The sequence below is a fragment of the Talaromyces atroroseus genome (assembly GCF_001907595.1).
Source record: "Talaromyces atroroseus strain IBT 11181 chromosome Unknown scaffold_6, whole genome shotgun sequence".
Lineage (NCBI taxonomy): Eukaryota > Fungi > Ascomycota > Eurotiomycetes > Eurotiales > Trichocomaceae > Talaromyces > Talaromyces atroroseus.
Genome location: NW_017971438.1, coordinates 407849 through 434508, shown reverse-complemented (window position 1 = coordinate 434508; position 26660 = coordinate 407849). Strand labels below are relative to the sequence as shown.

Sequence of the window (26660 nt, the reverse complement as noted above, 5' to 3'; positions counted from 1 at the left end):
GGGTAGACAGACTGGCATTGTTTTCAGTATCTGCTATACTGCCAACAACAACACCCAAAAGAGACTGACAAAATTCTGATTTTCATCGCTTGGAAAATTCAGTCGTATCTAAATTGTATGACACGACATCACAGATAGATACATTAGATAAAAATTGGAAATCCTTGCTAAAACGCAAACTATGCTAAGAATTAGTTTGATTGGCTGTGCTGTCGATAAGGGTTGTAAAAATGCGGCAACCAATCAAAATTGAGCTTCAATTTTTTTCCTTCCTACACCCCGCCATACAGGTACATGTTTAATCTTTGCGCGTCTTCCATGGATAATGAATGTCAGATTTTGCCTTTGATGAATCAATCAGTATTAAGCAACAAGTTATTGTCTCACCACTCACCAAATATCCATCAACCATGTCGCCAGACACGCATACCACAGATCTCCTTGGTCAGCTATCCGAAACATCAACCAAGATCTACAACAACATCGACCCCCACAATCCACATATATATCTAGACCGAGCAAGGATATATGCCAAACTGCGATTCCATGATCTTGCAGCGGCAGACGCATATAGGGCGTTGGCCTTGCTAGAATGTGTCTTTGAGCCTGATTCAGCTGAGTATGTTGCTCGGCGACGACGGCGGGATGATCATGAAGATGAAGATGAGGACGAAGAATTTGTCGAAATCACTCGCGAAGAGTACGACTCCATGATTGGCGAGACATATTTACTTCTTGTCCAGAGTCTTGCGCGATGTGGGTGCTTGCGTGATGCATACGACTTCCAGTCCAGAGCCATGGAGCATTTGTCCGAGTTGATGGAAGAGGGAAAGCAAAACCAAGCCGGGTCAGTGAATAATGATAGTTTTAGCCGTGCGATTTACCTGCTCAAAGAGCCCGGTGAAACAAAAATACTTGCGCCAGAGGGCAGCACCGCAACCCTGCCTGCCCAGGGATATGCGCGTAGAGTCCTTTACCCCTGGAACGATCACGAACCTAACCGCAAAGCCCCAGAGACACTCGCCCTGCTCAACGAGCGGCTGGAGGCAGTGGCGCCGAACCTCGAAGTCAGAGCTGTTGAATTACCGGCTCTACATGGTAATGCCCCCGTCGATGGTCTTGATGGCCGAGCAAACAGTGGCGATGGTGAAGGAGAGGGAGAAGAAGTGTCAGTCCAACTCGGTCTCTTTGCGAAAAGGGATCTTCAACCCGGAGAAATTATTCTACGAGAATCATCTCTTCTCACGGCTACGAACCGTCTGCATGACGATTTATGCGATGCCTGCAACGGACCATTACCCGATCTATCAGGCAATGGCAACAGCGATGCAGTCGCCTGTCAAGAATGCGACGACATCATCTTTTGCAGCCAGACCTGCCACGACCAGGCCCAAGAAACCTACCACGGAGCCATCTGCGGTCAAGAAGGGCTGGAATCAATCGGCAAAGACGTTGCTGACCCCAAGGACAAAGCCGATTATCTCTACTTTCTCCTCCTGGTGCGCTCTATTGCTATGGCCGCCACACAAGACACACATCCCCTAGACCTGCCCGAGATTAAATATATATGGGGTGACTTCCACGAATATCATGACGATCGTCTGTCGAGTGACGAAAATGATAATGACAATAATGACTTCGCGTTGCCATTCTCCTTCCAACTCAATATCCTCCAGCCAATGCGCCTTCTCGAAGAAATGGGTCTAGACCCCTTCACCACTCTCTCTCGATATGATACATGGATACTGAATACGCTCTATGCCAAATTCAGGGGCACCGCATCCGGCCGTCTGTCGACCTGGGACGGCGGCCCAGAAGTCTGCGCCGTGCATCCGCTATGGTGTCTAGCGAACCATTCCTGCGATCCGAATGTGCGATGGGAATGGGGCGGAGAGATTTGTTTTGTCGTCAGGAAACAGGAGGAGAAGGCTGTTTGGAGACGGAAGTCATCATCATCTAATGAGAAGGAGGCTGGTGACGGCTCGCCTATCATCCGCCAGAATGAAGAAATATTAAATCATTACTGTGATATTGGGCTTGATGTCAAGCAGCGAAGAGATTGGGCGAAGGGGGCACTCGGCGGATTGTGTCAGTGTGCGAGATGTCAATGGGAAGCTGCTTAGTTGCAATATCTACACATACATTGATGAGACGTATATAATGGCACAAGCATATGGTATCGTAATTTATTCATGCCCTGTATCATTGGAAGCAGTAATAAACGGTGAAATAACAACAGTCTAAGGCCATAATTCAAGCTTCGTGATTTCAAAGTGCAAGAAAGGAGGAGAAAATTGTACAACATGAAATATGATACAGATCAAGCTTTATAACATTCCAAATCAAGAGAGAGAAAAAAAGAAAAGGGGAAACTTGCTACCAATTCGCTGAGAATGTCATGGATATCATCACATCAAGTTTTCAATCATTTGGCGTGATCGACGAGATCGTCATATAAATCATCAGGTATCTTTCGTACGAAAGACACTGTCAGACTTATGACCTTGTCTGCTTCGAGTGGCGGGAATGATCGTAATAGTTTGTTGGGGCTGTGGATCATATAAAGTTAATCAAATCAATGCTCGCCTACTCGATTCGAAGGATATATGGACATACCTCTCACTCTGCAAGATTGCATCTCGCATTCGATTGAGCTGTGCCACTATGCACAGAATATTCAGATGGGGCCCGTAAGCAAACAGAAAATCCCACAGATGAAGCACCTCCGGCAGGGGAGGAGTGCAGGCGCATAGAGTCAAAACAGACGGGAACGCATATAGCTCTGCATTCATTCCTTTTGAGAAAAGGTAGGTCGCAAGCTTAGGGTCGACAATCTCCAAACACCGGTCAACTAGACGAAGCCCCTTGTGAACCCCGTCCATTGCGCCTCGCACATACCCGGGACACTCTTTGGTCACGAAATAATGGAATAGCGCGAACGCCTCTACCTCACTGCGAGCTGCATAGAGAAACGGAGCGCAAAGAACATTCATGCCCTGCACATAGATCGCTGGTTTTATAGGTGGTGCTGACTCGCTCTCGGGCTCTTCTTTGATAGTTGGCGGGCTATCTATAGCAAGCTCAAGAAGTTCCTTCCTCCTTGAAGATGGCCGGGATGATGGTTGTTTAACATTTTGTTGTTGGGCGTCATGCAATTTCCATGCAACTGCATTCAACAAACGGATCAGGCTTGCCTCAGTAACTCGGCGTTTAAATAGAGGATCGGTTGCTAATGTTCTGAACGTGTCGTTTCGTATTTTTGTATATGCAGGCGATCTTCCTCGATGAACAAGCTCAAGATATTCATCCGTCGGTAGTGGAGGGACACCAAGAAGAGCTAGCCACAGGTATATTCGATATGTTGACTATAAACGGACAACGTATTAGCGACCAGAAGCAGCAGGTTTGAAACTAGAACCATACGTACCATGCCATCAGAGTCTGCATCTACTCGATTTGACAAGACCATCAATCTCAGCTCCTGCAAGGTCTCCAGCAGCCTCCCATCTGCTGGCCCGTCACGCAGCAGGGCGTCTAAACCCGACCGCTTGATGAAATAGCCCGACGAGTCCGTCTTCCTAGCCGGCCGTCTTGTCTTTGCTGTTGCTGTCACCAGGGACACGACGTTACTTGAGCCAGACTCGCTATTTGATCTTGCTCGTCCGCGGGTTCGTATTGTCACCTCCGCTTGAAGGTCTTGTGTCGTGCCATTGCTAGCGGCATCGCGCTGGCGACTATTGTTTCCATTCAGTCCCACGGCCGAGGACAATGGCTGCCCGAAACTCGAATACGACGTTGATGTCAAGCTTTGATGCGACTGGTACTTGCGGAGGCGGCGAGGCGACTGAGGGGAGGCTGGGGGAGGTACAAACGGCAGCTTCGTGTTCACCAGCGAAGAGCTGCTGTTAGGCGACATGGTGTTTTGAAGCAGCTCGCCAGACGGTGCGGCGCATCAGCAAAAGCAAACTGGAATCTTTGGAATTCTTCGGCGTCTGCATTCGGGGGTTTCTGCAGTGCATGCGGGGGGTTGCACGCGATCTGCTGGACGCGTTAATTGATGGATGGATTCTCTTAAGCTGCGGCTGGGCACATGACGGGCCAATGGGAGCCTCGCCTCCAAGTCTATATATGCTATATGAAATATTTTATTATTATTTTGTGACAACATACGGAGTACAGGAAAATGAAAAGACTTGATTTCCGCAAATTTATTCAGATTGTTGATGCTATTAGATACTGCCAAAAGCCATGGTAATAACAATAATAAGCCATGAACGCAATCAAAACTTATATATACCTAAACTCCAAGCACCTTCATGATATACACTATCCCATTGACTAGCTTATCAACTTGAGCCAGCTTTGGCTACACTATTAGGCCCGTTTCCGTTGTCCGAACTGCCCATGATGCTGCCAACGAAGTCCTGGTAATGGAAGACCTCGCCTCGTTTCTGTCCATGCAACCCTGCTAGTTTTCCCCTGCCCCCAAACGCCCTTCGTCCAGTAAACCCGTCTAGGACCTCGTCCACCTCTCGTTCTGTGAGAGGACTCTCGCCAATATCGGGGTTCGTGTGGAGAAGAGCATCACGCAGTTCCGCCACATCCACCTGTCCGCTGTCGTCGTCGTCAAATGCGGCGAACGCATTGAGAAGCTCCTTTTGAGAAGATAATGGCGCCAGCAATGTGGATAGGGTACTCAGAAATGTGGGCAAGTTCATTGTCTGTGCCGCGCCAGCGGGGAAATATTGAGCGGTTGCACTTGATGACGGGTCTCGGCCTGATTAATTTGTAATCCGTCAGAAAACTATGGTACCAAGCAGAGACAGTGTTAACTCTCAGCCCTCAACATACCCAGATTTGACAGGACGTCCGCTACATCGCCACGATTGACGCTACCGTCGTTATCGCGATCAAGGACCTGGAATGCTTCTCGCATGTCCCTCACCTGAGACGGAGGCAACCTCGATATGGCATCGTTGCTAATAGCATTTGGACGCGGCGATCGTACGCCTAATGGCGATGAAAAGCTATTCCTCCCGGAAGCGCCTTTTGTCGGCGACACTGGTGATTCTCGCCATCGTGGTGACTTTGGGGCAGAGGCCGAGACTGGTTGATCATCCTCGGCTAATGCTTCCTCGGTATCACCCACAGTGTATGACTGATGTAGTTTGCTGGGAGAGGTGACTGGAGTATGTCCTCTCCCAGGTGAGCTGGCTGGTGTGCTGGCTCGGATCGCTGTGGTGGGCGAGCCTGGCGATGACGGGCGTCGGAATGGCGATGCGCGCGGGGAATTAAAAGACAGTGGAGATGGTTTATACGGCAAATTCGAGTTCATCTGCGAGTATTCAGCAACGGATTTTGGGGCGTCGTTTTTTTGAACAAGAACTCACCTTGGTTGCGACGTTATGACTTGGTTGTTTACTTGTTGTATCTTGGTGAATGACCGGTGGGTAAAGATCGAGCGCATGCACGACTGATCTCAAGTAAACCTGCGAAGTCCCTTAGTTCCCAGCTCCCAGCGTCGAGTCAGCTCTGTCCAAGGCTTTGCACGGCGTTGTCGATGCTCTGTGGTGAACTGTGAATGTGAGGGAGTAAACAAAGCGGTTGCCATGTCTGGACGCTGCAATGTGATTGGCCAATCAGCCCGCCCCTCCGTGTTATCGGGAGACTAGCTCCTTGGGGAAACTTGGTGCCTGAGTTCTCAGTCCGCCAGGCCCGTCTCAGTGCGGAGTTAGCGCGGACTCAACCAAACGGTTTCATCGTGAAACCACCATACCCCTGTCATGCATCCAAATTTCTAGTTTCTTCTTTACCTGAACAGCTATGCGGAACGTCCCAATGGCTATCGACCACATGTGACCTGCTTCGGAGGCACATTGTCTGTGAGCCCAGCTGGCTACGAGCGAGAGCAATCCCTAAATTATCCCCGCCAGCAGCTAGCGTGGTCCTGCGTTTTCTACTGTATGCCTGAAGCTCGCAAAGACGCTGCTTTCCCGTCTTCCCAGGAAGCCGATATCTGATTGCGTCAATTCTTGGGATTCATACTGACAATGCATCCGGTCCAGGCTGGCCCCAAGGGGAAAATCGAGGAGCATGAATGCCTGCTATTAATTAGTAACACAGCATGTCCAATACGTTGCCTACCCGAACACCGACCGGTGATTCTCAAAATGAGAAATCGTCACTTGCGACTTCTTTTCCGTCATCATCGCAACTCAGTGTGAGTGGAAGGACCAAACTATCTCCTGCGGCTTCGTTTGTGAGACGCACACCAAGCAATGCGCAACAAGCTCCTCGGCGACGATCAGTTCAGCATCCAGACCTACTCAATGGGTCGCGGAGATTCAAGTCGCAGTATCCTCTCGACTCTTCTGAACGCCATGTGGAATACATTCTCGTGGCCTCTTTCCACATCGACCGCGGTCCGATAATGGAACACCAGTACCCTGCTCCGATTAGCGGTGATGAGAGTATGCTCGCGGAACTGATGCTTCCGGATCAGACACATGTACGAAGCCAGGACTGGACTATTTTCTTTCTACACAAAGACACGGAATCGGACGACGAAGACGACGAAGAACACGAACAAGAGGGAGAAGCAAAGGCGGCTAACAGAAAGCGGCGGAAGAGACAAGGGAATCAGCAGAAAACGGACCACGAAGGTGAAGATGAAACGAATGGTGACGAAGTATTCTCAGACGAGGATGATAGCAGCGATGATGAGGAAGATGGAGGAGAGGGACCGCCTCTTATGTACGTGTTGAACTTGGTAAATACGAAGCAAGACAATACAGTTCGCCGGTGCGTCATCCCCATCTGCATTGACCTAGCGGTAGCTGACTGCAAGCAGCGGAGCCGTCGTTAAGGCCATGGCCATCTGTACACGCCACTCGTTTCTTCATATATATAAAGTAAGAGTTCTAAATTGCATGTGTATTGTGGTATACTAACATACGGTAGCCATTGCTCCTGTTGGCCTTGGAGGATTACTTCAAAGCCCCCTATCCGGAGACTCTCGCTTCTCTATATAACGCGGTCAATGCGATGGATCTATCGTTGCTGCCTCGCTTTACTCTTCTTGAACGAAGTATCCTACAAGCTAGTGACTCAAAGGATATGTTCATTGAAAAGTTCGAGCGTATGATTGAGCAGCGAGTTGCGGATGAAGGGTCTGAACATACTCCAGGCACATCTTCCCCAGAGTCACTTACAAAATCACGCTATGCGCTGCCACGCGACACACATGAATTTGAATCAAAAGTGGTGTATAACGATATCCCAATTCCAGTGAAAGTGCCCACCGTCATCTGGCCAGAGACTGTGGGTGATTTTTCACTAATCAAACTAATTCAAATCTTTGCAACTCCGCATTCTACAACCCCTCAGCCTTTCGCCCTTCACCCGCACCTTACAACCAATGGAGCCTATACGCATCCCATCATCGTATTGGTTAATGCTATGCTCACCCAGAAACGGGTGATCTTCCTTGGACATAACCGCCCATCGGGAGAAGTAGCAGAGGCTGTACTGGCTGCTTGTGCTTTGGCATCTGGTGGCATCCTCCGGGGATTTACTCGTCATGCTTTTCCATATACCGACTTAACCAAAATCGACGATCTCCTCAAGGTGCCTGGTTTTGTTGCTGGAGTTACCAACCCAACATTCGCGAATCACCCTGAATGGTGGGATTTGTTGTGTGATTTACCCACGGGTCGAATGAAAATCAGCAGTCGTGTTGAACCAGCACCACTTACAGAAGGCTTAAAATTCTTCCAGCATCAAAACACCAGCAATGTATCGGGACAGGGTACTGACCCCACAGGAGATGTGGCATTTATGGATGACATCCAGCGGAGTATTAGCCAGCGCTATGGAGAAGGTGTGATTCGTGCTAAATGGCGGGCCTATATCTATAAATTTACCAGAGTGGCGGCTGCTTTCGAAGAGACTGTTTATGGAGCATCGGCTCTCTATATCATAGGGCCGGGAGAGGAAACCGCATCAAGTCCCAGTAGCACCAAAGCCGATCCGTCGAATCTCGCATCCCTCCGTGGCCATGGCTACGTGTGGCCAGACGAGGTCAGTAAACACCGAGAGCTTGCAGCATGCGTCTCTCGGATTGAGGGATGGAGGAACACTCGATCATATTACGGATTCATCCAAGATGTGGCCACATCGTACAATGCGACGGGACCCATAAAACTGATGGATTTGCAACACCATCATGACCGCCTACGTTCTTTGAAGCTACCACCCGAGGAAGCAGGCACAATTTACATGGCATTCTCACATGCGATACGCGATTACGCCGGCGTCTGTCAGCTGCTGACTGTAACACCGGAGAGCCAGGCGGGCCTTTTCTACGTTAGTCTCGGACTATTCCATCCCGACATCGCCGTACGCGATGCTACTGTGGACTTGCTTGATCGTATATCTAGCCATGAAGCCGGGCGACACTTCTGGAATCAAGTTGGCCGGTTCGCTAAATTGGCGTATTTCCGTATCAAACGAGACCGCGATGCTCTCACCAGCCCGGCTCTCTCCACAGCTAGTCGGGGAGATCCGTTTGGAGGGCCGCTTCGTCAGCAACGGAGTATTGTTGGCATTGCCTTGGGTGAGGCTTCTAACCGGAGGAGTTGAGGGGACGTTACTTTTTTTGGGGCGTTTTTGTTTTTGATACCATACCATATCTAGATATTTGCCGCCAGGTGTGAGCGCTGCCATTTATTAATCATTACAACTGATACTAAGTGTTTGCACTCGTTACATTTCGTTGATGCCGGAATACTCTTGAAGTTTTTAGGGCTGGCGCCTTTTCACATGACCAGACCAGATTGTGTACTCTGCAACTACTAGCTACGTAGGCAGATGAACTTGAGTATTTTTTTTTTGATCCACTTCCCAGGTTAATGCAGGGGCCCGGACAGTTAGTATCCTTAGCATCTAGTCTCGGAATATTTTCTCCTCATGTCTGTTCGCTTGCAGGTTCCAATTTTCTGGTATGCTACGTACTGGCAACTCTGTGGCGCGCTTAGGCTGCTCCACAGTAAAAATATTTTGCAATGTCTCATATCTGTTTGTTGCTGTTCTGCCTGGCTTCTGATGCCAAGATGCTCAAGACCGCCGCCTAGGGTTTAGTCTGGTATGAATACGAGCTGTCTCTGTGCATTCAGAGACTAATCATCGTGGGGAGGCTTACTGGAAAGGGTTGAAAAGGACTAGTACAGGCAGGAGTGAAGTATCTATACGAGTGGTCAATTCAAGGCCTGAGATTCTAAGGTCTAGCTAGACTTCAAGTGTATTGTAGCTAACCAACCAATTAACATGCAAAGCCAGAAAAGAAAAGATATGTCGCAATAGATGGTAAGATACAGCCGCACGAAAAGATATATGCAACGGGACGGAAGATATACGCAGAGATTGGTTACAGCCACCCAAACACTACTTTCACCCTCGCCCCACGGTCGAGTAATAAGCTCCGAGACCTCAACTACAAGAACGTAGAAAAGGGCGTGCACGAAGCAACAAGATGATTATAGATGGTAGGTCCTTGGAAGAGAGATAGAATATGGGCTAATCCCATACTGGCCTACGAACACACAAAACACTCATGCAGCAAGATTACGCATCGATAAGGTTAGTACTTTGCTGCGCCGAGGTATCTTGCCGCTCGCCTGAGTTATCGCGCGTATCCTTGCTAGCAATCTTGCGAGCGGAACGGGCGTAGAACTCATCAAGAGTACGCTTGGGGATACGGTTGAGGAGCTCCTTGGGGTAAATGCGGAGTAGGTTCCAGGCAATGTCCAGAGACTCGAAAATGGTGCGGGCCTCGTAGGCAGACTGGCTAATAAAGCTGCGTTCGAACTTGTCGAGGAACTCCAGAGAAAGCTTGTCTTCAGCAGAAAGGGCTTCTTCACCAACGACGGCCTTCATGGCAGCTATGCGGGAAATACTGTCAGATTTACGAACGGGGTGGACGTAGACCGAAAAACTTACCAGCATCACGACCAATAGCATACTTCGCGTAGAGCTGGTTGGATACATCTGAATGATCCTTACGCGTGCGACCCTCGCCAATAGCAGATTTCATAAGTCGAGAAAGTGATGGCAGTACGTTAATTGGTGGATATACACCCTTATTAGCCAATTGTCGATCAATGAAAATTTGACCCTCCTGCACAGAATGTTAGTTTCACTAGTCGAATCTAGCTGAGAAAGGAGGGAACTTAAAGTAATGTAACCCGTTAGATCAGGAATTGGATGCGTAATATCTGTTTATGATGAAATCAGTTATGAATGAATAAAGAAATGTTAGAAAGAGGAGGAAGTGGGTTAATACCATCGTTAGGCATAGTCAAGATAGGAATCTGAGTAATAGAACCATTACGACCCTCAACACGACCAGCACGCTCGTATATAGTCGACAAATCTGTATACATGTAACCAGGATAACCACGACGACCAGGGACTTCTTCACGGGCAGCGGAGACTTCACGCAAAGCATCACAGTAGGCCGAAAGATCAGTCATAATGACGAGAACGTGCTTCTCGAGTTGGTAGGCATAGTATTCAGCAGTTGTCAAGGCTAGACGAGGAGTAATAATCCGCTCGATAGTCGGGTCATTGGCTAAGTTCAGGAAGAGTGTGGTACGCTCCATACTGCCGTTCTCTTCGAACTCGCGAGTAAAGAATCGGGCGGTCTCCATATTGACACCCATGGCAGCGAATACAATAGAGAAGTTCTCGTCGTGACCATCATGGACATCTTTAGTGGGCTTCTTGACCAGACTGGCTTGCCTGGCTATACTTGCGGCGATCTCGTTATGGGGCAGACCAGCGGCGGAGAAAATTGGAATCTTCTGACCACGAGCAATAGAGTTCATAGTGTCGATGGCAGAGATACCAGTAGAGATCATCTCCTCCGGGTAGACCTAGGAAATTGAGTCAGCTTAGATGAACATGCATATGAATTTGGCGGTATCACGTACCCGGGAGTAGGGGTTAATGGGCTGGCCATTAATATCCAGGTAGTCTTCCGCAAGCACTTTGGGACCCTTGTCGATAGCACGTCCTGAACCATCGAACACACGACCCAGCATGTCCTCAGACACACCAAGCTTCAAGCTATGACCGGTGAACTCGACTTTGGTCTAATCCTAGTGTCAGCAACTCTATAAGCGAGAAGCTTTCTAACCAGATTTCCTACCTTCTTCACGTCAACACCTGAAGTACCCTCGAACACCTAGCAAACTAGTTAATATATATCGCAGGCAAGTAGATCAGAATGGCATTAGTCTCGGTTCGTACCTGTACAATGGCTCGGTTGCCTATAGTAAAGATCAGAGAGATTAGCAGGCTATTCTATATAGTAGGTACGCGGGTCGGGGAGCTTACCTCTAGCTTCCAACACTTGACCTGAACGCTCCGTGCCATCGGGCAGTGTGAGCGAGACAATCTCGTTGTAACGGGGGAATTTGACCTAGTACAGCACATTAGCATGTAGCCCACTTCCTGTGTCAAGCTGTCCCCTCACATTGTCGAGGACGACCAGCGGTCCGTTAATGCCTCCGATGGTGTTGTAGCGGATGCGGGGCTTGATGCTTGTCATCCGGGGGTCGACGGACTCGGGCATGGCGGGCGACTAAGATCCTCGACGGGCACAGCGCGAGAATGAAGGGTTGGATGGGATTCGAGGAAGGTTGGATGTGGATAGGGAAGCTGTCCGCTGGAGCTCGGGCGATGGCGCGGCACGTGATGGCTTGCGACTTGGCTTGTGAGATCAGGGATCACCAAGTCACGGGGTACTGACTGGGTGCCTGAGGCCAAGGATGCCCCAGGCACCCAAGCCGCTCAAAAGGGGAGGGTCCAGCTTAGATAATCTCTTGCTCAAAGGGGCTAGCTGCATCTAGTCGCATGGCATAGTGGAGCATTTGGGGCCATGGCGGGCCTGATCTAACCCAAGTCGGACGGCCCTCCGACAAGCGTGGTCTAGATCCTGGGCAAGTCCCTCTTATAGCTCGCGCCTCCCCCCAGCAGGCGTGTTTGCTGCAGTGAACACACTCGTCGTCGTGAGAGGGGGCCGTCTGGGGACGCGGTGGCCAGTCTGACTCCTTGAAGTGTGGCCGATATTCGACTTCTCTGTTTGTACATCCGGGCTTGATAGTTTCGACGAGTACGCCCTCAATCAGAAGGAAAGGCAGAGCGGATACCGTGCGTGCGTTTGTCTGTCTTGAAGCGAAGTCACCTTTTTACTCCAGGCAATGCCCTCTGCCAGTGCTTGCTTATAGATGAAGCCATTGAACCGACCTTGACAGACCATGTTCATCGGACCGCCACGCTCTTTTCAACAGTCGCCACGATAATCACCGAGGATTACTCACGCTCGTTTTTTTTTTTACCCACCTCGACAGGAGAAACAAAAGGGCTTGCATTCGCCCACGTCGCTCGCTATTAAGATCTACGCATCTATGAAATCTATCTATATATCTACTTTCGGTCCTCGATCATGATAATGTTGCTATCTATAAACAGCAGGAGGCTCGTGGGAGCCTTGTTACCTCTGACCTTAATTTTATGCCTAATCCCGGACAGCTACTGTTCGCCCATACAACAACCCGAAGGCACCATCGATTCGTTAGACCTAAGCGATGCATCCAGGTCAACCCCGGCAGCTGTAACTGACCTTGCTTCCGTAGCTGCAAGGTCTACTTCCGATGGCAGCAGCAACTTCACCTTTCCCACGGCATTTGATACCTTGGGTGATAATTTCACAGCATCCAGCTGTCCTCAATTTTTCGCAGACTTCCTTTCTGATGACACCTACCAATCCTGCTATCCCGTCTCGCTCCTTTTGCAGAACTCTAACTCATTCTTCAAAGACCTGGCTTCTGCAGTGACCTTGGATGAAGTCCTTGAAACTTCATGCTCTGCCAACGTGACGACCTGTTCTACATACATGACGAAGCTAGCTTCCAACTTGACAAGCTCCAGCAACTGCGGCGCAGACTACAAGCTAAGAAATCCTGTTGTCACTCAGGCGTACGATGGCATGATATCTTATCAACCGATTGCAGAAGCAGCTTGTCTTGAGGACCCTTCAACCGGAGACTTTTGCTTTACTGAGGCAGCTACCAATAGCAGCAACATATCGAATTATTATCTTTTTTTCGTACCGCTTGGAAATTCCTTGCCCGGGGGTAGTCGACCGACCTGTAATGAATGCACACAAGCTACTATGGCAGTATTTCAAGCCGCTGCGATTAATGGTAGTCCTCTCGAGGAGACATACACCCCAGCTGCTGAAACTATCAACATCGGGTGCGGTCCTAATTTCGTCAATGCAACGGTCGATGACAGCAGTGACGTTTCTTCGTCTTCCTCAACGTCGGTTAGCAGCCTCATAGCGACACCTCCGTCTCTGGCCATACTGCTTGGATATTTGTTAACAATATGCATGGGATTTGTTTCGATTCTCTAAGCGGTGCTATGATATATATGTATATTCTCACCTTCCTTTCGCCTGCGGTGCTTATAAAGCTTGCCCTCCTGCAACTCGATCCTTCATACATACCTACTGAGTACATAATGTAATATCTAACAATATGGCGTTTGTTGTCTTTGTCTTTGTCTTGTCTCTTTTTGTTAGGAAACTGAAATAGAGGATTGGTCCGGTTTATGTATAATGAATGAGAATCAAATGACAGCCTGTTTTTATTCTGCTCTTATACTACTATATTCCATATCCCATTTATTATCAATTTACTGCTTTGCGAATTGAGCTCGAGTTGTCTACCCAGGTGGTATATAGAAGGTCGAAGGTGGCCAATCAGGGGGTGTCCTTCAAGCCCACTTTGCGGCCCCCGCGGATTCCGATCCTTCGCCTTTCTAGCTTCAAATCTCAGCTCTTGTCGCATTCAGACCTGGTTGAGAATTTCAATGATTATTTATTCTCATAACTAGTATGCAGCAAGAAGATCCAGTCACGGCCAGGGATGAAAGTATCCCCTCCTGGCGAGCGGTGGGTGTGGCTTGCTATGTATATGTCCGGATCTGGCATCATCGCTGACGATGTTTGTATACATTATAGTGCGATAATTGTCGAAACCGAAAGGTGGCCTATTCTCGTCTTCATCTAACAATGGGAGAAAAAGCTCATACATATTCACGTTTTCTAGGTAAAATGCGATAAACGATCTCCCTGCTCCAACTGCAGAGCTTCAAACCTTTCGTGCCGTACTGCCAACAGACCTAAAGAACAGCGTCAGCGGGTCTTGATATCAGATCAATAGTCAGTTTGCTATCAACTAATTCGAGTTCAAGACCGTTTTCTGATAATTCTGTCCCCCTTTCCCGTCACAGTGAGAGGAAAGTCGAAGTGATCGAAGAGCGATTGGCACGCATAGAATCTCTGCTTGAAAACCTGACGTCCCTTGCGACTACAGGTACCATCCAGCATTCAGGATTGTCAGCACCAACTCCGAAAATCGTAGCAGCAGAAACAACACAAACTCCCTTTTCGACAATCATAAGTCCAAAGGCAGAAAGAATAACCAAGCATGCTTCCCCCTTGCGGACTCCCAGAAGTGCTAAAGGGGAAGTGCAAACTGTCAATACCGACAATGCTGCCTTTGAAGGAGCTTCATCGCTGAGTGCCCACTCGGTGCATGCAACCCGAATTATTGAAAATGCCATGAGCAATGACTTTGCAGTATTTGGCCGTAATCATGAGATGCAAGATGCCCTTTCTGCGCTGCGAAACCTCATCGAGAAGCAGCAGGAGCATGCGTCGCCTGGAAACCACGACTATCGATTTCCTAATCAGGAAGCTGATGCATCGTCGTTTAATTTCTCGTCTGCTAAAATGCCTAGTCTTGAGTCTGTTGTGTCTTTTTTGCGGCTTTCCAAAGGTGAGATTGAAAACAAATTGAAAGATAAAGGGAGATGGAAAGACACAGAATAAATGCTTACACGCTCCTCCTTCGTCTAGAGTATCATAATTTCCTGGATCATCCCTTCATAGATTTTGAGCAATTCAACGAAATGTGCAGGAAAGTCTACTTTGCAACGGAGGACTATTCTCTTAGCACATTCGCCTTGGTGAACGGTGGACTATTCTATCTATTCAAGGAGATAGCCTTCATACAAGGGAAAAATGTTCCCGAAGCTGCTGAAAACGCAGCCCTCTGTCGCGCAAACCTCGAATATGCTATCAGTCATTTTAATATCTTCATGGCGCCTACCGACGAGAACCTGCAGGCGCTACTGCTCGGCGTAAGTGGGCATTCTGTATAGGGTTTATTGTGGTCGTTTCTATCTAACCTTGTACTCAGGCATCTTATGCAATAGACATATCCCAACCCTCTCTATGTTGGGCATTGACGTCGACCGCGGCTCGCCTTTGCCAGACCCTCGGCTATCACAGGTCTGTGGTCTTGCCTGGCGATAGTCAGCTGGATATAAATCTCAAGAAAAGGATGTTTTGGTTTACGTACATTCTCGATAAATCACTATCCCTTCGACTGGGCCACTCGTCGATTCTGCAAGATTTCGATATCACGCTAACCTTCTCTGATCTCTCGACTGATTCCCAGATGAGCATGTGGGACACCTTGTATCGCCATTGGATCAAAATTGGATACTTCCAAGGGCGCATATACGAGGAACTATATTCACCTCGCGCACTTTCTGGATCAACAACTGAAAGAGCACAAAGGGCGAAGCAAATCACTTCAGACATGCGACAATGGTATCAAGAGACACAAACCCAACTCGACCCGTCTCGTGCGTATAATCCGCTCTACTACGAAGCAGCTGCGTCTTCTTCTGCGATCATGTACTATGGCCTTTCGACGTTGGCTTACCGAGTGGTGCCGCCTGGGCCACTGGATAGTTCCTCCATATTCAGCAATGAATGTATTGAAACGGCGCGAGCGGCATTGAGGGCGCACCAGCAAAATACGGAGCGGTACAAACACACCAATAGCCATATCTGGCATGGTTATATTTCTTGGTACATCAAACCCTTTCCGTCTTTGATTCTTGCTCGTCTTCCTATTATTATCCATGCCAGTGTTCTAATATAGTACGAACTCAGGGTCCTTATCAACTGTCCATTCACGCCCTTCATGGTCCTATTCTGCCATGCAATCGCCACCGCAAATCTGGACGATTTGAAGTGCCTAGGCGATTTTGTATCCTCTCTCCAATCATCCGGTGAATCAGTAGAAGCAGCCGAGAAACTCTGGCGACTCTGCCATGTCTTCCATCGCGTTGCGGAGCTATACATCGAGGCCAAGATTAGCCAACAACATCACTACCACCATCAGCATCATAACCACCTTGATAGCCAGAGTCGCCATCACCTCAATGATATACACCAACAACACTCCATATCATCGCCGCCCACATCAACAACTAATATCCGCAACACCGAAAACACCTCAAATAATGCATTTAAATACAACCCGCCATTCCCAATTGATGATTTTGAACCGTACCTCAGCGCCCTTGGCTTTCCTAACGCAGCTGGCTTTTTGAATATTGGTCAGCAGCAGCAGCAAACCGGACTAGCTCCCCCACCTACGGCGATGGCAGCACCATCAACAGCAGCAGGGGTTGGGGGCGGAGGACCAGCCACAGAATACAATGCTGGACCCGCGAACTTGGAAACAGGACTGGAAGCTGGCGATGCTAATTCTTTAGAGAACTGGTTCACGGGCAATGTAAATATTATGTCGCTTTTAGAGATGGATCTGTCGAGCATTATTAAATAGAAAGAATGTTTGATTTTCATTCTAGCACTTATTCAGATCAAGGGTATTCATTCTCTCGTTTTTTTTCAAACAACCACAGTCTACATATATGTTCAAAGAGAATAGACTAGATATAAGCAATAGAAAATGGGTTTATTCATTCAAGAAAACAACAAGGGGGTAGTCTATATACAGTAAAAAAGTGCAAGTAAACAGAAACACGTGACATAAAAACCAGCGTTACATACATACTTTCATTCACACATTTGACTCGCTCAATCATGCCTCCCGATGGCAGAAGGCCCGCCGAAAATTACCCAACAAGAAAATGCATGAAGCATTCATTATATATGTGATTTCATACACGCACAAAATAATATAGAGAAAGGGAGTGAAAGAATATTTCTTTTTGAAGAATCATGGGCATCATGTTCATTATATGCTGGCAAAGCAGATGATGTATCAACACGTAAATGAGATCAAGTAAATTCCACACTATGCTGTGCCTGTTGTCTCGCTCGAGCCTGAGCTCGCTCAGCTCGACGCCTTCGTCTATTGTTGGCGTAATCTGCGCTAGCTTCGGTGCCCGTCCAAGTACCTGGAGACGTGATACTTGCAGTTGGCGGGTATTGCTGCATATTTGATGGAGGGCGCGGCGGCATCATGGACTGCTGGCTTGTAGCTGCATGTGATGGCACCGGTATCATTGGTGGTGGAGGTGGTCCAGGTGCAGGCGGTGGAACAGACAACTGACTATTACCAGCATACGATGCTGATGGTGGTGGAAGATGAGCTGAATTGAAAGATGCTGCTGGCGGTTGTGGAGCAAGGGGAGGATATGGTGATTGTGCTGGAGGGGGAGGCGCAGTTGCTGCTGCTGCGCCTGACTCGGCAGCCAAAGCGGCAGCTTGCTCACGCTGCACTTGCTCAGCCTGGCGACGCTCCATTTCTTCAACACGCCGCCATCGACTTGAGCTCGTTTCGTTGCCGGAGAGGGAGCTCGCACTACCACGTCTACGCGACCCTCGTCGTTCTCTGGACCGGCGTTTTGATTCTCTGCTGGCTGCTGCTTCTTCTTCAGTCAGTCTCCGGAGAGTGACATGGCGTCCGTCATTGTGCATTCGCACTTTAACAGATACTGGCGGTGAAGACACATCATCACGACGATCACTTCGACGTCGGCTACTACCACCGCTACGACTGCGACGACGGTGGCGGCTAGTTGATCCGGCAGCAGCACCTGCAACAGCGCCCGCGGCAGCGGCAGACTCAATGTCTGTGCCAGTTGCACTTCCTGATACCACTCGATGTGTTGGGGGAGCTGGGGGAATGTCCGATTGTCTCTCCATGACACCTCCAGTCATTACTGTTTCTTCGTCTGGACCGGGTGTGCGCGGTGGACGAGGTGTTATATCCGAGGTCATTTGGCTAGAGAGCACAGATTGTGATGGCCTCTGTCTTCGCGGGTAAAAGCCATCCCCGGTGTATTTCCTCTTACTATTTGCTCTGGCCAGCTTCTCCTCCTCCATGTCCCGCCGTTTGATCTCGTCAACTCGCTGTTGTTCGTTGTCACGTTTCCCACGCCTGAACAGACTTCTCACTGCCGCAAAGGCCCCAGCTCCCAAGATGGCATCTCGCACACCATGTCCTTGGCCATGTCCTTGGCGATTTTCCTGGCCTTCATCTGTTTGTGTATAGTAGCTGTAGTCCATGGAGCTGTAACTTTGCCGTCTTGCCGGATGCATATAAGGTCCCTGAGTGCCTGAATGAGTACCCGAGACGTCGCGGCCCTCTTCAACCCTACTCGCAGTCATCTCTGACATGCTGTCACTTCGAGCATGCGTCGGACGGTATCGACCGGATTCGGTGTCGCTCTCTCTGTCTCTTCTCCTGTTGAACAACGATCTTGCCAATGCAATTCCGCCACCAATGGCACCGATTTCAATTAATCGCCTCGTCCAGTTCGAACGATGTTGACCCTCATCTGAGTATTTTTCATCCATATAAGAACTTTGGACATCACTTTCGTCGCGGCGGTGAGATCGATGTCGGAAAAGCGCTGCTAGTCCAGCGCCTCCAGCTGCTGCTGCTGCCATACGACCGAGGCCACTATGACGCCTTTCTTCAGAAGGAGGGGGCCCGGATACATAGCTGCCACGGCCGTCCTGGTCAGGGCCATAATTAGCACCATCTTCATCGTACACGTAGGAGCAAATGAAGAATAGAGCAAGCCAGAAGAATGCTCCTATCGAAAAAAGGATGAACAAGGATTTTGGGGAGCCGTATAACGTTAAGCCCAATGGAATCTGAGCAATCCCCAGAAGCAGAGTGGCCCAGCCTATCCAGCGATGAATCTGCACCAGCGAGGTTAGTCACTAATCAAATTGATGGAGCGAGCATGCAAGAGGGATGATATATACCACTAATACCAGGGGTGTTCGAAAACTTCTCCCGCCCAGTTCTATTTTGTGAGAAAGCCAGCCCCAAAGAACCTGAAATATCACCATAACATATAACGCCAAGCCAATGCCATGATGTGGATTGGTAAGACTTCGTGATGGTCCTACTGCGAACCATCCCAACACGAAGACGACAGTTGTCAACAGCAAAGTCAACACCTGGAGCCAGACATGATATCTGTAAGCCTGGTAGCGGTCATATATGGAATAATATCGCACTATGATAACAGAGGCAGGTACCAATGCAAGGAACACAATTGTTGCAATTACACCGTGCGCGACAATCAATGGATAATACCCCGTCATGTCTCGAAATCGGTTCCCCATGCCTATTGACGTTTAATGATATTAGTGATAGTCTATAGAAATCTGTTGGGTTATGAGTTTGTACCATTATATCGCATAGTGTCAAAATTCACCCCCATCAAATTGGGTAGCAAGAATGTGTTCCTTGTGCTATCCCACGTCCCATCTCCAACATACATTGTATCCGAGGAATATGTACTCGTCCCCGGAGAGGAGAGTGTGTCCGGCATTGTGTCGTCGTGTATAGATCCTTTAATTTGCTATTCGCAGTATCCACACGTTCGATCGATCTGGGGAGCTGAGGAATGTTCAACTCAATGCAGGAGATCTCGTAAGACCCCCCACGCGAAGGTATGCACCATGCGACGTCAAGTAGTAGAAGGCAAATTACGATAATGATATATTCCGATGAATATGTGTAGGCTTAGACGAAAATGTCAGATGGCTCGGTTTCGGGGCGTCGACAGGGAGGGGAAAGATAGCGAGCGACAGGCAATGAGAAGGAGAGATTTGGAGCGAGTAATTGGAAGATACACGCTGTTGGTATTATCCCCAATGCTCAAACATCTGCATATGGAGCAACGACAGGAGACGACCGATGGAGATGGATCTAGGCTATCATGGCAGCGAGACAGATGGGACGCTTCAACGTTTGGAAGGACACAACAGTTTGCTGTTTCGGGTTTAGCGTCGATGCGTTGTCGCGGACGACGAAGCCAAGGCGGGGTGCCTCAGGCCTCACACAGCCCGGGACTTGGATGCCCCAGGCGGCAAGGTGTCTGCTGGGCTTATCAGCCACGGCGAGACGCCCAACACTAAACCGCATGGCGTGATTTGCGGGTCTCATTGATAACGACTCGACGACATCGGACTGCGACTCTGCTCTCAAATGGCTCTCCAGTTCTTATTTATTGCCTTCTTCCTCCAAGCATGAGCAGCTGAAGCTGACCCTTACAATAGAAACCTACAACTTTCTCGTCGTTAGGGATACTTCGTACGCCATGGCATCAAATGGTGTGGAGGCCTTCATCAAGGCGCTATCACGGTACGTTCGTTGATTGTCCCGGGTATCGCATTGACGGAACACGCCTCTAACCCTCTCTTTCACTTCCTCTGCAGGCTGTTAGGCTGGATTTAGTAAGTAGGGTCTCTGTGCAGTTAAATCATCCATGTTCTTACCAAATCGAAGCACCGTGTGCTGGTCACTATCATTCTATCCGCAGCCGATAAACAACTTCCGTCGCCGCTCAACCTACGGCCTAGCAATCGACTTTCCCACCATCAATGTTCTCGGTTTTGTGTGTTATACTATATATGCTGTTGGGTTTCTGTATTCACCGCTCATTCGGAAACAATATGCTGCGCGCAATCCTTCCTCCCCGGAGCCATCTGTGCAGTTGAACGATCTTGCCTTCGCCGTGCATGCTGTCATCCTCAGCGCTATCGTATATTCACAGTTCTTTCCTATCATTTGGGGCTTTAAGGTGGCTCCATATCAGCGCGTCAGTAAGCCCATAGCTGGCTTGTTCTGGGGGTCCTTGCTTGCAGTCGCTCTGCTGGTGTTTTATGTGCTGGGCAAAGGCCCCGACAGCGGCGCTGATCCGTTTTCTTGGGCCTGGATTGACGTTGTAAGTGCAAGACAGTCAATAACTTTGCCGTTTTCATCCCCGAATGATGAAGATTAATTACTAACCTGCATATTGTAGCTCTACGCCATGTCGTACATCAAAGTCATCATCACCGTAGTCAAATATGTTCCACAAGCATGGTTGAATTATAAGCGCAAGTCCACCACGGGCTGGGATATTAGACAGATATTGCTAGATATAACTGGTGGAGTTCTGTCTCTCGTGCAGTTGATCTTAGACTCGAGCTTTGAAGCCGACTGGAGCGGCGTCACTGGGAACCCTATCAAGTTCTTGTTGGGCAACGTGACTATCCTTTTTGATGCGATATTCGTTTATCAGCACTATGTGCTTTATCGATCGCGAGATGATCCAGAAGAGGAAGATGAAGACATCAACAAAGACCCTAATTTGAGAACGCCGCTTCTATCCGAGGATGGGGGCCTGCCCCGATAGACGGCGGGTTCCTGAGAGATACGTTCGAAAGCATTTATGTTAGTCAGTGGCTATTATACAGCGCCTGCCTATTAGATCTGCTGCAGATGGTATCATGTTTTCAAATCATCTCTGCCTATGTGACCGACTCTACCTACCGGCCTCGCCACAATCTGCATGCTTGCAACTGGTCACACATTTATGTTCTTGTCGCATGGGACGGGCTATGCATAGATAGACGTTACCTTCACCCGGCCTTTTCAACACTTTGTGCCTAGTCATCAAGTGTACCTGCTCGGTAGCGAAGCAAGTATTTTTCGGTCTTCTATGCAATTTTGGCACATCTAGAATCTTCTGACTGCCCTATGAATCTGTCTCAGGGAATATACATCTCGCGTTACAAATGAAGTATGTCCTATGAGCCTTAACTAAACAGTCATCAATCAATTACCTATACATCGAGAAATGGTTACAATGGACGATCCATGAGATAGATAATCACGGCCTTGAATATCTAGCTCGGACCCCACTAACGTTACTTGTATTCGAATAGGTTACTTATTCAGGATAGCCCGACATGGTTATACTTATAGTCTGCGGATTATTTGGTCCCGTGGAGACAAGGATCAATATCAATATATACCCAGGATAAGGCACATACTCCGTGCATCTTCAGCATCCGATGACGACGTCTCACCACCATGACAGATATACCTACTCCAGACACGCTATTGGATCACCACTAAGCGTCATGCTGATTGCACATGTCTACAGGATAGCCAGTACTACTCACATGACCTGAGGTGCTGTACATTCTATCCCGAGTCATCGAGCTTCTCAGCTGTTTCAGTGAGTTTATATCCAATGAGATCCGTTACTAGCCATGTAAAATGACGCCCTGTATTGAGTGGGAAACAATAATTGATAAGACGAAAGATCGCGGAAAACTGAATAAAAAAGCAACCCTAACATAGTGACCTTTACTACCTCCGACTATCAAAATCGAAAGTGCCGGAGACTTTCTTATTCGGTGACCGTACTTATGCTACGGATAATTCATGACTAGTCAAGCGGCCTTAGAGAGAACCCTATAGCAACGCTGATGGATTGATTTAATCGAATAATTGCCTAGACATATCATACTAGCAAAAGCCATCCCGCGTGAAGATCTCGGAAGTCGGGAGTGATATCTCCTATGAGCAACCACAGATTGCATCTATCCGTCCCTCGCATATAGCCCCCTCGTGAACAAAAGGCGGGTTTTGTTCATATTGCAACCGCCCGACTCGTGTTTCCTGTCTAGCCCCGCAAGCACCGAACGGCTGATATTTCATATCAGCTAAGACGGAGGGAGGGAGAGTATAAACCTAGAAAGACATGCATGTATTGTCGCTAATTTATTTTCCTATTTAGGCAAAAGCTGGAGATGCTGACGGTTTTGAAGACCACCTTACCGGATTCGGCATACCGAATGCCGCTGTCTCGGACCTAAAATAGGGCTAGATCTGTCACGCTTTTCAGCTCTTCCTTCAAGCACACTACACAGCCAGTCCTGCGAGTATATGCTATATTTATATATGCTTCACAACAAGCTGAAATGCGTCTCATTCTGTGTGTTTTCTTAGCCCCGCGCCCCAACAAGACTATATACTATCACATGTACGGGTCCACATGGGGCAATCAGTAGTGCTTGAGTTGAGGTATCACTCAGCTAGGCAGCGTAGTACTCGCGCAACATACTAGCTACAGCCTATTGGAGAGTCGACTGTGAATAACTTTGACCGAAAGAAATGATGTATTCAAATTTCATTACCTTATGCCCAAATTTTTATACAGACTAAAGACGAAGGGAAATGATGCCAAACAGACTCCATGGATATGCTCTAGTGGTTATTCGTTTCAAGAGAAGAACAACACATGAGCAAAGGGTGTGTATGGAAAGAATACCTAGGTATCAAAAGTAGAGACAAAATACAAATATGAATGGACTGAACACAGTAATAAGAGAACAAAAAAAAGAAGAAAAAGAATATAAATTTAAATATGGATATGAATTCGAATAGACAGGAAGTACAAGATCAAGGCAAACTTGGCTTAATGCATAAAACAGGACAAACCTATGGATTCATCGACCTCCCTTGGAGTGAATCCGACGTACATGGTCTTTCATGTTGTCCATGCGACTGAAAACTCGATCGCAACCTTCCCATTCACAGGGAATTTGCGGGTTATGCTTTGCCTCATGCCTAGCACGATCCTTTTTGCTCGAAAATCCACCCTCTGTAGCTTGAGGACAACCATCGTATCGGCAAAAGAGGTACTTATTATGTCGATTAAAGTGTTTTCGCAAGTCGCAGGCTCGCGTAAAGACGGACTTGGATGAGCAGCTAGGGTATCTGCAACGCCATGTGCCATCTGGCTCTTGGATGCCGTATTCTTCAAGATCTCCAGTGTCAGACGGAGACGCAGGGCGTTGTACTGTTGTATTTCTGGGGTAGGGATGATGATAGCCCTGAGGTTGAGGATGCATCTCCATGCCGGCTACACCCCCTATTTGAAGAGGGAGAGGATTGTCGCCTTGAGTTATATTTTGGGACATGTATCCATTGTATGATGAAGGGTGGTATCCCGGTATTGCAACTGCTGAAGGAGGAGATAGCATTTGACCAAAGGGATTCTGATAGTATCTCTCTGGCGATGGTGCCTGATAGCTAGACTCAGTCGGTAAAAAGCCTGTTGGGCCCGGCATCATTGTTGATAGCTGAGGCATCGTATTGGGAGATACCACTTGATATCCCATGTTCTGATAGTATTGACGCGCCATCTCCTCGTCCATTTCATTTTCTGTAATACGTTGTCGCTGAGGATAAAAGCCCGACATTTTGTTCGTTCAGATGTACTTTCTCTTTATGTTGAGCGAAGAGTCGCCTTTCTGCGGCTGCTGTTGTAGTTTGTTGTGTATGAGAGACTGTTATTCAGTGTGAAAATTCGAGGGTAGACCACCTCATATTATAGTTTTCAGGGAAGAAGTAGAGACACACATAATTGACACTATATACAAGACGGCATATGGAAGGTGTGTCTCCCTGACTAAATCAGGCTATCGCCAGAATACGACATCTAATAATAATAACCCCATGTCGGAATTCGACACTGCTGAAAGCAAAAGGAACAGAAAACGCAGGGCCATGGAGCTGATGACTACACTTGGGAAACGGAGCTTTCCCCAAGACACGGTTTCATCTGCATTATGCTGAAGAAGTCTACCTAGGTATACAGACCGGATGATCGTCAATGGACATAACTTGCGCTGCTCGCACACATATACATCGTCATACTACCATGAGGGTGGGGAGGGGGCAGAAAAGAACAGAGCGACGCCGGCGGAAATTTACAAAAGTACCGGCTAGAAGCAAGAGTCATGGGTGTAAAGAATGACATTTGGATGCTAATCGCATCGAGATAGTGCTTACTTAAAGCACTAGAAGGTGAACAAGTACATGCACGGAGTATCTAACTAAAAGGCTTGACCGAACTGGTAAAGTGGATACTAACGTATTATCTAGGTACTATTGTTATCCTTCTTCGAATTCCCGAAGTCTGCAAGGTAGAAAAAAATATACGTAGGCATGCTGTGCAGGCAATGAATTTCAATGAATATCCCGGCATGCCCAGGTGTACTATATGCATGGACATTGACCTGAAACCCCGGGGAAGCGCTAGAAGGAGTCCTATTTTATTCTCTACATGGAAAGAAAAATAAATAAAAAAACAGACAGAAGAAACACGTAGGATTCCTGTTTCCGATTTGGCGCCGCCATCTGTAAGCACGTTAATACGTACGTAGGTGGGATTCCGCCCCCAGGGGAATCTGCACGTTGCACTAAAACGCATGATACTAAAAGTAGGAATTTCAAAGAGGATGGATGAGTGAATCATAGTTGCTAACTGCAATCTTGCATATTACGCAGTATGCTAACCGTTTTACGCTGCAGCGCAGCGGGGGCCGAGCATCGATCATCATGGGAAGTTGGTGCTACAGCCAAATAGTACCTTACAGCTAACCAACACATATGGTTATTTTTATTCTGGTTTGTTGTTTTCTCTCCCTTGTGATGACTGCCGAGTTCTCTCTGCAAATGATGCTACCGAAGTCAGCGATTAGTTTTAAGACGGACATGGGTACCTAGGGCTTGTGCATTTGGCCCCGGCACTCTTCAAATGAGAGCTCAACCTATTATGATTCATTGTCTATCAATTATTGCATTCTCTATTTAAATCTTGGGTGCATGGATCATGTGCTCCTGGTCATCAAGATCAACGGCCCGGTAATGGGCATCATTCTTGAAGTTATCCGTGGATGATATATAAGAATTGCGCCGCTTCTGCTGAAGTACAGTTGTTGCTTAGGTAGAAGGTTATAACTGCATTCTAGAGCTGTTTCACGGCGTTCATCAAATGCCTCACTGATGCCTTGGGTAGGTAATCGTAGTCGTAATCCGGGACATTAAGAGCCGATACAATACTTAGATGTTGGTACAGTAGGTAGACGTAAGCAAGACACTTTCTTGAAGAGTATAACCTGTCTTCTCTCGGCTTCATTCGGAACTCTCTAGTTCACAAGCTAACTATGGCACACACACACAAAAAAAAAAAAAAAAAGCCGGTGTGAAAATGCTCAATCTAGACCCTTCTGAACTAGTTCGCCCATTCAAGCATTTTTGTCAGCCACCGCCCGAGAGGATCATGAAGACCCATGCATCGTTTCATGTTATATTTCTGTTAATACACCATTTCTGCTGGGAAGATGGCTCTACCTAACGTATGCTTGAAACGGCAATGCAATGCAAGGGCCAATATAAAGCGTGAACGCAGCATGCTTATAATACCTACAATATGAAGAGCCATCAATCTTTTCAAACAAATGGCTTGCATTGAGATTTATAAGATGAAACTCAGTTTGCATGGCAGTCGATGAGTAAGAAGTATATGCTTCAGCCCCCTGGAAAATACGCAAAAAGAGCCCGCTGATTGAATATACTTGCAGATGTATTTACAATGATTTTCCAAAATGCACAATAGAT

The 26660-nt window shown here is 47.9% G+C and overlaps 9 protein-coding genes across 9 annotated transcripts; 4 read left to right on the top strand and 5 right to left on the bottom strand.

Annotated features, from left to right (window-relative positions):
• Positions 1-410: 410 nt before the first annotated feature.
• Positions 411-2123, top strand: UA08_05081 (hypothetical protein; the record flags this gene model as incomplete). The annotated part of the gene is made up of 1 exon (XM_020267835.1): positions 411-2123. One exon carries the CDS (start codon positions 411-413, stop codon positions 2121-2123), a length of 1713 nt encoding a protein of 570 aa, XP_020119532.1.
• A 302-nt stretch (positions 2124-2425) lies between these two features.
• UA08_05080 (hypothetical protein) lies at positions 2426-3916 on the bottom strand (the record flags this gene model as incomplete). Its single annotated transcript, XM_020267834.1, has 3 exons — positions 2426-2549; positions 2617-3365; positions 3428-3916. The coding sequence occupies 3 exons, from the start codon at positions 3914-3916 to the stop codon at positions 2426-2428; spliced, it is 1362 nt and encodes a 453-aa protein (XP_020119530.1).
• A 430-nt stretch (positions 3917-4346) lies between these two features.
• On the bottom strand, positions 4347-5335 carry UA08_05079 (hypothetical protein; the record flags this gene model as incomplete). The annotated part of the gene is made up of 2 exons (XM_020267833.1): positions 4347-4777; positions 4852-5335. 2 exons carry the CDS (start codon positions 5333-5335, stop codon positions 4347-4349), a joined length of 915 nt encoding a protein of 304 aa, XP_020119531.1.
• Positions 5336-6124: 789 nt separating this feature from the next.
• UA08_05078 (Protein mesA) lies at positions 6125-8640 on the top strand (the record flags this gene model as incomplete). Its single annotated transcript, XM_020267832.1, has 3 exons — positions 6125-6801; positions 6851-6911; positions 6961-8640. 3 exons carry the CDS (start codon positions 6125-6127, stop codon positions 8638-8640), a joined length of 2418 nt encoding a protein of 805 aa, XP_020119528.1.
• A 981-nt stretch (positions 8641-9621) lies between these two features.
• On the bottom strand, positions 9622-11632 carry UA08_05077 (V-type proton ATPase subunit B; the record flags this gene model as incomplete). Its single annotated transcript, XM_020267831.1, has 8 exons — positions 9622-9938; positions 9997-10044; positions 10340-10931; positions 10989-11150; positions 11207-11242; positions 11308-11327; positions 11395-11479; positions 11534-11632. The coding sequence occupies 8 exons, from the start codon at positions 11630-11632 to the stop codon at positions 9622-9624; spliced, it is 1359 nt and encodes a 452-aa protein (XP_020119529.1).
• Positions 11633-14689: 3057 nt separating this feature from the next.
• On the top strand, positions 14690-16772 carry UA08_05076 (hypothetical protein; the record flags this gene model as incomplete). The annotated part of the gene is made up of 4 exons (XM_020267830.1): positions 14690-14906; positions 15020-15270; positions 15330-16009; positions 16094-16772. The coding sequence occupies 4 exons, from the start codon at positions 14690-14692 to the stop codon at positions 16770-16772; spliced, it is 1827 nt and encodes a 608-aa protein (XP_020119748.1).
• Positions 16773-17230: 458 nt separating this feature from the next.
• On the bottom strand, positions 17231-19746 carry UA08_05075 (hypothetical protein; the record flags this gene model as incomplete). The annotated part of the gene is made up of 3 exons (XM_020267828.1): positions 17231-19105; positions 19319-19388; positions 19694-19746. 3 exons carry the CDS (start codon positions 19744-19746, stop codon positions 17231-17233), a joined length of 1998 nt encoding a protein of 665 aa, XP_020119747.1.
• A 771-nt stretch (positions 19747-20517) lies between these two features.
• On the top strand, positions 20518-21597 carry UA08_05074 (hypothetical protein; the record flags this gene model as incomplete). Its single annotated transcript, XM_020267827.1, has 4 exons — positions 20518-20561; positions 20636-20653; positions 20706-21144; positions 21223-21597. 4 exons carry the CDS (start codon positions 20518-20520, stop codon positions 21595-21597), a joined length of 876 nt encoding a protein of 291 aa, XP_020119752.1.
• A 1878-nt stretch (positions 21598-23475) lies between these two features.
• On the bottom strand, positions 23476-24457 carry UA08_05073 (hypothetical protein; the record flags this gene model as incomplete). The annotated part of the gene is made up of 2 exons (XM_020267826.1): positions 23476-23523; positions 23735-24457. The coding sequence occupies 2 exons, from the start codon at positions 24455-24457 to the stop codon at positions 23476-23478; spliced, it is 771 nt and encodes a 256-aa protein (XP_020119751.1).
• Positions 24458-26660: the final 2203 nt, after the last annotated feature.